The sequence below is a fragment of the Nelusetta ayraudi genome, unplaced genomic scaffold (genome assembly GCF_046127955.1).
Source record: "Nelusetta ayraudi isolate G7.1 ecotype Tasmania unplaced genomic scaffold, CSIRO-AGI_Nayr_v1 ptg000071l, whole genome shotgun sequence".
Taxonomy (NCBI): domain Eukaryota; kingdom Metazoa; phylum Chordata; class Actinopteri; order Tetraodontiformes; family Monacanthidae; genus Nelusetta; species Nelusetta ayraudi.
Genome location: NW_027466121.1, coordinates 4,173,627 through 4,184,144, shown reverse-complemented (window position 1 = coordinate 4,184,144; position 10,518 = coordinate 4,173,627). Strand labels below are relative to the sequence as shown.

At 46.8% G+C, this 10,518-nt stretch overlaps 2 protein-coding genes across 11 annotated transcripts in view; one reads left to right on the top strand and one right to left on the bottom strand.

Moving 5' to 3' along the window:
* Nucleotides 1-317: 317 nt before the first annotated feature.
* Nucleotides 318-3,552, top strand: LOC142899361 (olfactomedin-4-like). Its single transcript, XM_076042941.1, has 7 exons — nt 318-476; nt 575-697; nt 1,283-1,501; nt 1,587-1,740; nt 1,879-2,106; nt 2,549-2,717; nt 2,854-3,552. Exons 1-7 carry the CDS (start codon nt 420-422, stop codon nt 3,287-3,289), a joined length of 1,386 nt encoding a protein of 461 aa, XP_075899056.1. The 5' UTR covers nt 318-419; the 3' UTR covers nt 3,290-3,552.
* Nucleotides 3,553-3,573: 21 nt separating this feature from the next.
* The window catches only part of ndrg4 (NDRG family member 4), a 44,326-nt gene continuing 37,381 nt past the window's right edge, over nt 3,574-10,518 (bottom strand). For 7 of the 10 annotated variants that reach the window (XM_076042930.1, XM_076042935.1, XM_076042934.1 and 4 more), the window contains 6 exons: nt 10,467-10,518; nt 9,019-9,066; nt 8,498-8,533; nt 8,321-8,372; nt 8,130-8,168; nt 3,574-7,164 (listed from right to left, as the gene is read on the bottom strand). In XM_076042930.1, the coding sequence (XP_075899045.1) occupies nt 7,010-7,164; nt 8,130-8,168; nt 8,321-8,372; nt 8,498-8,533; nt 9,019-9,066; nt 10,467-10,518 (382 nt within the window). In that variant the 3' untranslated portion in view covers nt 3,574-7,009. The remainder of the gene's footprint in view (nt 7,165-8,129; nt 8,169-8,320; nt 8,373-8,497; nt 8,534-9,018; nt 9,067-10,466) is intronic. The other 3 variants (XM_076042931.1, XM_076042940.1, XM_076042939.1) reach the window with 1 other exon arrangement.

The window sequence follows — 10,518 nt, the reverse complement described above, 5'->3', positions numbered from 1 at the left end:
AAAGAAAAATTCACTGGCAAATGATATCGACAATAATTGATATTGAGTAAAACTTTAAGGGTCTCCAAAACATTTTTCCACTACTGTATATGAGAACAAGCTTGTCGCGAAAGAAAGCAGAATTAAAAAAGCAGAATTTGCGGTCGGAATCTAAAAACACACATTCAGGTTCCAAATATTATCACGTTTCACGGAATCTTTTAATTTCACTTCCCAAAACAAAGGCTATTGCGGTGTTGCAATCACCAACCGCGAGGCGTAAGAGGAAAAATTCCAACGGATGAAGATGCAACAGGCGTTAAATTTCAACTTGCACGTCTCTTTGCTCGCGTGTGGGGCTCATTCACTCGGGTGTTACGTGCCGGTTAGAAGCTGCCGCCTGAGTCGCACTCAGGATCTGGTGGGAGACTTGATTGGCCATGAAGCCACTGGTGGTCGTTGCTACTCTCTGCGCCCTGTTCACCCTCAGCCAACAGGTGAGGACAATCTTAACTTCTTCAATCGCGGCCGGGCACCTCTGCATACGTTCTGATTAAAATCAGAAATTCTGCTTTGTGGATGGCTGGAATTTCAGGCGCCCTCCAAGGATAAGTGCATGTGCGAGCTGACAAATTCAGAAAAGGCCTTTCCATACGACAAACTCGGCAACCTGGAAGGAAATGCAGTCAAATGCAACAGCGACGTCACTTCACAAAAGGTAAGAATCTTACGGGAGTTCCATACAGTATATGATATTCATTCATTTTCTATACCCGCTTAGTCCCGAGCTCAGGGTCACAGCGGTCTGCTGGAGCCTCTCCCAGCTGTCATAGGGCGAAGGCAGCGGACACCCTGGACAAGTCACCAGTTCATCGCAGGGCCACATAGAAACAGACAACCATTCACACTGACATGCACACCTACGGACAATTTGGAATGTTCAATTGACCTCACATGCATGTTTTTGGAGAGAACCCACGCAGACACAGGGAGAACCCCCCTTCACTCTGGGACAATGATGTGTCTTCCACTAGTCATTGGATCAATACATATATGTCTGTGGTGTTTGTGCTGTATCTTTGGAGTTGTCCCCACTGGCTACGAGACCTCCCTCAGGTGGACCACAGCCTGCTCCATGCTAGACCTCTTTTGAAATAAACTTACTCCTGTATAATCAAGTCTGCGTCAACAAGGATTCCTTCACCATCTACTCATCACAGCTGCCTGAAAAACTACCACACTTTTCAAATGTCAGTGTGAGGTGTTTAACTAACAGCGGTCATCCATCGTCTGCTGTACACAGGCGCGGAAGCTGCAGAGCCTGATGATGGGCTTGGAGCGACGGCTGCCTGAGCTGGCCAAGGACATCGCGGTACTGGACAGCGAGAATGATGAGCAGATGTACGCAGCCATCAGCCTGCAGCTGATCAACAACGAGCTGTGGGAGATCCAGCGGCTCATGGACGAACTCAACAGCACCACCTTGAGTTACCAACGCCTGAGTGCCAGCGCTACCCAGCAGGTGCAAGACTTGAACTGTTTGAATATTCTTCTATTGTGTCGCAAAACAGCCCTCAGTAACTGGACGTGTGTCCCGTGTCCACCAGCTAAAGGGCATGAGAGGCAAGATGGGCGAGCTGGAGGCGTACGACAGCATGCAGGTGGTAAAACGACAACAGGACAACCGGCGTCTGACCAGAGACCTGCAGGAGTGCAGGACCGGACACCAGCACATCGTCCAACCCACCCGCCGTCCACGTGGTACGTCCCCAAGCAGAATCACTTGATTGCACCTGAATTCAGTGTATTGTAACTGAAAATAAAATATTCATTCATTTCACTCGTGCATTAATCACTGTATTGTAAATGTGTTGTTTTTTTTGTTGTTTCCCCCCCAAGGTGCCTGTCCACATGGTAAATTTGACAATGTTACCGGTCCACGGGTGAATACAGCAGGGGAGTACCCCGGATCCTACAAGTATGGCGCCTGGGGTCGGGATCCCAGGCCAGCGGCAGGGACGGAGAGCTGGTACTGGAGAGTAATGCTGATTTCAAGCAATAAGTATGGCCATTACGTCCGTCTCTACACCAGCCTGAGCTCCCTGATTGTCGGAGTGAGCACACCAGGTAAGCAGCCTGACTCGTTTCTGGTGTACATTGATAGTATACATAGTTGATCGTTATGTTAGTGTGACAAAAATACAGAATCAGGACGTTGATATATATATATATATATATGTGTGTGTGTGTGTGTGTGTGTGTGTGTGTGCATAAAATCGATCTGCTTTCTTTCCATTAGAGGCTGCTAAATCTTGTGGGGCTTTAAAAACATTGCGTTGGCATTGCTTAAATCGTTCCACTGATCATTGAAAAATCTTACAGTAAAAATTGTTGTAGTTGTATGTGTAAGCTGCTGTGGGAGGCAATGCAAGCATTACACATTAAAAAAAAAACCTATTAAAACTTTGAATCCTTATTGGCTGAATAACACTCATTTTATTTCCCAGAAAATGAGTGTTTGAAGTCACAGAAGGTGTAAATGTCATCAGTTTTTCTGCTTGGTGTCCAGGGAATATCCTGATCAGCCCCTCCAACCCAACCACCAACACCATCCAGGGTCCGAATGCCGTGATGTACGACGGGGCTCTGTACTACAACTGTTACAACCAAGACTCCGTTTGCCGATTTAACACCAGTACCAAAACCGTCACCACTGTGAAACTACCCGCTGGCACCAGGTGGGTTGCTTGTTCATCCATCCATCCATTCAGAAGACACCGGAAAACATGCTCACAGCTCTGGTATCATGTTTGAGCGTTTCATTGTTTTGTTTTTCGGGCAAACTAATGCGTCCTTGTTAACCGTTTTCTTCAGGTACAACTCGAAGAGCAACTTCTGCATCCTTGACGAGTGCTACCTGTACACTGACCTCGACCTGGCGACCGACGAGTCGGGCGTCTGGGTGATCTACACCACCGCCCAGGACTTTGGAAACCTGGTGCTGGCCAAGGTGGAGGACACGGAGCCGCCACAGCTGGGCCAACCGCGACGCACGTCCGTCTACAAGAGCAGTGTGAGCAACACCTTCATGGTGTGCGGCGTGCTCTACGCGACGAGATACATCGACAGGAGCACCGAGGAGATCTTCTACTCATTTGATACCTCGACAGGAGAAGAAAACTTCAACGTGGGGGTGTTCCTTCACAAGGTCTCTCCCAACATTATCTCTCTGAACTACAGCCCTGTGGACCAGATGCTGCATGCATACTGTGACTCCATCATGGTGTCCTACAAGGTTTTGTTTTCATGAAAATGTATAGCCACCATTAACTATTAGCAATGCTAAATTTGCCATTCTAACAGTAGCAGGTTCTTCAAAATATCTTTGGCTTTTCTGTTTTCTATCACACTGGTTGAGATTATTAATTTTTAAATTAAAACCATTCAAGATGTTAGCTATTTTATGTTTACTTAACATATTTTACCAAGCATATCTTACTGAATTATCTTGCTTTTTATTTGTAAGACAAAAATCTAACCCTAACCCAGAAATAAACTAAACAATACAAATGACACGACATCAGACTCCTCAAATTCTGACATAACGTCTTTATTTGTTACTTGATCCGTACACAGACAGAGACAACTTACAATGTATATGTAATTATATATATTTATATAATTTCAATTTTACATTACACATCTGACAACAAATCAGGTAAGTCCTTCTACAGTGAATAGAAACAAGCTCAAAGGGAAGACTCCCACAATATGAAACAATCCATACATGAAAAAGAACTTATTGCTCAATACAAATCATCAATCATAAATGGCAGTAAGAAGAAACAAAAAGTAGTAGTACAGGTGAGTCCATACTGTTATACCAAGATGAGGTTACACTCTATTGATGCCTATAAAAAGAGAAATCCCAAAGGAAGAAGACCAGAAACATGTTGGAAGGTTTCTTCACCGTACAGCAGTGGTTTGTTTGAGTATCCTGCTCTATAAATAAAAAGTATCTACAAGTGCAACAAGAACCAAGGTCTACACAAACTGATCCCGCGCCTGCTTAATGTGGACTCTCACAAATCGCTACTTCGCTATTTGTAGACCTTGAGGAGGAGCAGGAAGGAGTCGGGATGTTTTCTTTTTATGAACACGCTCAAATGTCAAAAGATGTGGGATGAGGGGCAGAAGTGCTAACCGTGGAGAGCAGCTAACTGGGAGGCGTGGGATGACGATACTGTACAGCACTTCAAAAAAAGGGACATAGTACATTCAGGAGTGCCCCCACCCCCGATCCCAACCCTGGGCAGTTCACATATAAGTCATGTGGGAGGGAACCAAAGTGTCAACGGCTAAAAATAGATTGGCGAAGAGGGAAGAAACGTCGAAGGACGACCGCACACAAATTCTGCAACGTGCAGAAACTTCGGCGTCGGTGCGGTCCGTCCGTGAGGTTCTGAGAGCATTCAGTTTCCCCCGCTAGTGTCACATGGTCGTCCGTCTCTCCTTGCCATTTCTCAACCCAGTTGGAAATAATCTCACCCGCTTTGGCAAAACATTCCTACTTCTTAGACGTACATTCATTCATTCATTTCATTTCAAGTCCCCGCTGACATTTACTCACTCTTGTTTGCGCGCGGTGAAAGAAAACCCACCCAGTAAATCGTCTCCGGCCTACCCGGGTCCCCTGGAAGCTCAGGAACGACGACAAATACACGACAAATATCTTAGAAAGTGACTGCAGCTGATAGCCCTTTAAGGTGTGTCTGGGTTTGCCTGTGAGAGCCGGGGCACTAGAATTTTTTTTTTTTGGGGGGATAGGGGTTATTTTTATTTCATTTTTTTTTAAATGGCGGCTGGGGGTTGCCCTACATTCCGAGCTTGGCGCCCAAATGGCGCCAAAAAAGCCCCGCCCCTTACAGGCTGCCTCAGGTTAGCGCACACCTCGGCGATTGGAAGCGAATGACCTCCCTTCTGACAGGAGCTCTAAGGGTTGAACTAGAGATGAGGAAGAGTTAGCGCGACGGCAGCCAGGGGACCCTCCTACGTCTTTGCGCGCCTCACGAGCGAGAGGGCGGGGTTGGTCCGGCGCGTCAGCAGGGGGCAGCACACAGCGTAACTAGCCTAAACTACACTAAGACACGCACTACGCTAGTGAGACTACAACTGCACAGCACATCGAAGCACACTTAGCAGCCCTGTGGTGTTTGTGTTTTTGATGTCTTCGCTTCGCCTCGGCTCCCTCGCAGAGCTCAGCCCACGTGGACCTCATGTGGAAAAGGTGTGTGTGAGTGTGTGTGTGTGTGTGTGTGTGAATGTGTGCATGTAACTGTGCGTGTGTTATTTTCGTGCGTAGGGTTCGGGACTAGCTTTGGCATGTCCACAAAGAGGGCTGGGCGCTGTAAGGGAGGTAAGTGAGGGCTGCTGTGAGTGGAGAGAGTTGGTCAGGCCCCCCCTCCCCCCTGCCCTGGTCCTGCCTCGGTCCCCCTGGTCCACTTTTGGTTTGGGTCGAGATTGTGATTGTCGTTTTCGGAGAGCGCAAAGAGCCGACTACGGCCAGAACCGCACGAGTGTGGCAGAGCTGCGAGCTGCAGACTGGGGATGGCGGTTGCGTCAATGGCTCTACTCAACTAGCCACATATAAAGTGCTAACAAAGAATACCAGGTCCTACTCTGATACTAGAATGCCCTAAGAATACTTTTCACATTCACATGCATATACATGTTAATACACATTTAGTCTATCCTACGCTCATGTAGTGGATTGTCCTAGAAATGAGGAGTGATGTACAGCTTACAGCTACATTCAGGGACGTGTAAATAAAGCAAAAGGTCCAACTAGCCTTTCCATGACACAACTAGAACTACACTCGACTGACTAGAACTATAATCTACCGTCTGAAGAAGTTAGTCCTCAAGACACGCTTGGAACACACAACTACTAATTCTTAACATTAAGTTCCTCGTGTTTTTCCCTCAGATTTAGCCGTTAACACCAAGCTGTCGTCAAGGTGGATCTTATCCAGGCAGTCAGATTTCTGCGAGGAAAACTCTAAAGAGGTTTCGATAGATTTACCGGGATCATAAAAAAATAGAATTTAAAACTAACTACAAAAACCTCATGATAAAAAAAAAAAAGTCCTCATGCGCCATGCACTATTCCGACTTGAGCCCGTTCACTCGAAGCAACATACGCTGATGACATCACTCCTTACATGGCTAACACAAAGCTCCAGCCGAGTGCAGCTTTAAATCATCGTGACTGTAATCTAGCAATGCGACCTACGACTAAAAGACCTCTCTAAGCGCTACCGGTGCAACTTTTCTAAACAACAGGCCGTGTGCTGCTCTCCGTCAAGCCCCCGGACGCCCCCGCCAGCTCCCACCCTCCAACACACCCCTCTCTGACGATGACCCAACTCACCACTTTCACACGACACACACTTGCACACGCCCTGCGAGGTTTCACCACTCACTCACTCACGATGTCCCTGCCTCTGAGATCTGACCTGTCATCTTGCAGACAGCAGCTTATTTCCACGTACTGCTGTGACCACTGTTTGTTTTTGATTGTTTGTTTGTTTGTTTGGTGGTGGTGGTGGTGGTGGTGGTGGGGTGTTTGGGGAGGAGGGCGGGTGTCGAAAGGGTGCAGGCATAAATGAGGAGACACTTTGCAAACACAAGTATGAAGAGAACACTTAGAGAACAAAAACAATTTGCCTATAACCTTTAGGTGAGGGGTTACGAGTGAGACCTAGGTTTTTTTTTTTTGTTTGTTTTAGTAGCGAATACGTGTGGTATTTTACAAACGGGGAGGGATGAAGCCTTGAGACGAAGAGATCAGGAGGAGATAGACGGAGTCGGAGAGAGATGCCTCTGCCTCACACCATGACCTTTCCCCGACCTTTCTGTTTTTTATCGACCCCCTCCCCCCCATCTGCTCTTTGCTCTCGTGTCTCTTTCCGTCCCTCTACCCCCTCCTCCCCTCCTTCCCTGCCTCCCCCTTCCATCCACGGCGGACTCCTCAGCAGGACACCTCCATGGTGTGGGTGACGGCGCCGACCCCCTCGGTGCTGTCGGAGTGGGTGCAGGCCCTGGAGCGGGAGCCGTCAATGGAGCTGGCGCTGGTCAGGGAGGCCGTCCTGGAGCGAGCCAGTCGAGTCATACTGGCGGAGGGCACTGGAAGGGAGGGAGGGAAGCGGAGGCTTACAGTTCACGGCTAGGACTGAGTCAGATTAGAAATAAATGGATATATAACAGATGTTGTAGGGAAGATGTGGGAAGTTCATGCTAAAGTGGAGGATTAAATCCCTTCTTGCAAGGAAGTTGGAAAGAAAATGCACGTCGTCAATAACAGCCATCGATGGTTGTTTGTCGAAGCTCTCGCGCCGTCAGCGTCATGCACAGGAGGGATTATGTCCTCTAATCTGAATGTTTTTGCTTTTTTAAACTAAAGTGATCCTGTAAATGTTGTCACTATCCTGTTATGTAACCATATTGACCTAATTTAAGAAATTGGATCGGCAGGGAAAAAAGAATGACAAATTAATTGTTTATATGATGATAACGATGCAACTCGGCAGGGATGCGCTATTGTTTGTGTCTGCAGAGAGGGGTTTTTGCTTCTAATTGAAAGCTTCACAATGATTTTTTCATATACAGCAAATACATGTCCAGAACAGCAAATGTCGCAGCACCTGTGAAACTTGTTTATGTTGTGTGTATATGAATCAAAGTGGTGAGAAAACCTCATTTTTGGCGATCGAACAATGATACAGTGTGACCATGTGTGCAGAACTTAATCTTAAAGGCTTTGCTCAAAGCTAGCGGAAGGCCATGCAAAGAGCAGAACTGGAAGTGCAATGGCAAAAGAATGGAGAAGGGAAGTGAGGGCAGTATATTTTTCCAGAGAAGGAAAAAATATTTGGACAAAACAAAGATAATGGGTTTCAATGTCCTTGAAAGAAGAAAATAAACGACTAGAAATGACGGCAAAAGTAAAAGTAGTTTTAGAACAGCCCGAAAAAAAGATTGTATTCATGACCAACTTTGATTAAAAAATAAAATAAGAAAAAAAACCAAGATGCCCATGCCATCGAATAGGGCAGCAGTAGGAGGTCAGAGGTGAACAGGGAGCAAAGTACCTGGACCTCCACTCAACCTCCGATCCTTCACATAAGCGACTGAGAGATTGGGGCAAGGAAGACAGAGGGCAAGATTATCACAACTCATATCCCTCGGCACAGAAACACACGGCGACACTGAGACTTGCATTAGTTTTAAAAGGAAAAACCTAAAGGTGAGGAAGAAACCCCCACAGGTGAAATGTACTCACTGTAGCCCATTCCCTGCAGGAAATACTTGAAGGCCTCCGTCAGCTTGCCAGGCTGGAAAAACAACACATCAGGTTTGCACTTGAAATACGGACAGAGGGTTCATTTTCACCACTTGTCCATCTTTGAATAGAGACTCTGCACATCTCTGTGCATCTCTTATCAGTCAGGGCTCTTACCTGCGTCAGCTGGGGCAGTCCGCCAGAGTCGGCCATCTAAGTGTGAAAGGAAAGACCAGCAGTGAATCTTTGAACCCAATGTGGATGGAAGAGTTTTAATTTTTTCATTAATGTATTTTTCTTTTCTTTTGTGTCTCAAGAAAATACCACCCCCCACCTCACCCATCCCCCCTCCCCCCCCCAAAAAAAAACAACAAAAAAAAAACAACAAACTATAATACATTTGGACATTATAACATTGCAACATAACATTTTACTCCTATTATAACAGCTCGATATTGGAGATTAACATTAACATGGTTTGCATGTATATTCTATGACAGCTTGCAACACTGGCACACTTCGTGCAATTGTCTTTGCTGCCTGTAGATGGTGACCGATGTTTCACAATATCTAATGCATTCATTCTAAATGAAGAATAATGTACAATGCAGCCATGCTTGCAGAATAAATATGACCTTTTACAGCTGCTAATGATGCAGCTATACAGCAGCTGCAGTTATTAATTAAACGCTATTTACCTTCAGGAAGGTGGTGTTGGTTGGGTCCAGTTTGGAGTTGCACTCGACCTTGAGGAAAAGAAACGACACTCGGTTGGACTAAATAAGCGAAAGCCACTGAGCTGATGAAAAAAAATAAAAACACAGCATGACTGCATGATGGAGTTACTGTATAGGCAACGCTGGCTGCTCACTAGTGAGTGCTGTGGATGTATGTGCAGACCGTATGAGTCCATGTTTGTGTGAGTGACCCAGATGCTGCAGTGTGCTGCAGAGATGAGTCACTCCGGCAGGCTGAGAGAGCACATCCGCAGGACACACACACACACACAGCCTTGCACAGCAACCACATATATGACCAGACTGATGTTCAACAAGGTTTTTGTTGACCTCTACTTTCCAGCTGTTTTTTTTTTCCACACACACACAAAAAAAAGCACCAAACAGATATTCAATTAATTCCTCTTTTACTAATGTGTGGAGACGCCGCAGACGCCACTTCATTTAATTTTTTTTTTTGACTAGTTGCACTACGATACGATAGCAAAAAGAAAACTAGGGCAACGTTCACAACAATTTGCAAAATTGGCAAACAAAACACTGCAAGAATGTGGCAGGATGCGCGAGTGTGAGCCTAAAAAAAGAATGTGTGTCACACGAGCGAGGGCGAAGGCGGCAGCCCCGCCCGATCATACCAGCGGAGATAAAATATTAACATGACCTCCATCTGTCACATCCAATAAGCCGACCTCTCTTTGCATCCTTCCCTTCCTCATGCTGCTTTTATATATATATTGTCACTTCTCCTCTCCCCGTTTTTCATTCGCAAGATGTTTTATAACGACGCCCCTCCCGACCCTTCCTACCCACCCCGCCGCTTCTGATTCCTTCACCCAGCAGAGGGGCTGATTTGATTTCAGTTTCAAACATGCGGCGGATTAACTGGTGCAGAAGCGTAAATATCTGGGCCACCTCAAACGAGAAAACCCAGCAGAGAAAGAGAGAGAAGAGGAGAGGAGAGGAGAGGAGAGGACAGAGGCCATCTGGCCCCTGGAAAACACACACACACACGCGCGCACGCACACCTACAGTTCAGTATCAACTCATGCATTGCACACATGGACACAGATGGACAGACAGACAGACAGACACACACACACACACACACGGCCTGGAGGTGCAGCAGGGCTTCGGAGAGGCCAAACCAGGTCTGCGCTGGCTGACCTGCTTTTTGTTTTACTGAATGAGGATGGAAGTTGGCTGTGAATTTGTTATGCGGCCAAGCGCAAAAAAAAAAAAAGCCCTCCGAGCAGAGAGGCGACTGAGCATGCTCGGTAGAGGGCGGGCCAAAGTTTCTTTTGAGGCCAAACTGCACGGAGGGAAGGAAGTCGTCCGAGTGCACGAGATCATCGGAGGACTCGGGGAGGAGGAGGTGACGGGGGAGATGGTGGGGGGGGGAGGGAACTCACCACTCCCTCCTCTGCAGGCGCGTTGTCTCCCACCACCAGCATCGCGGGGCAC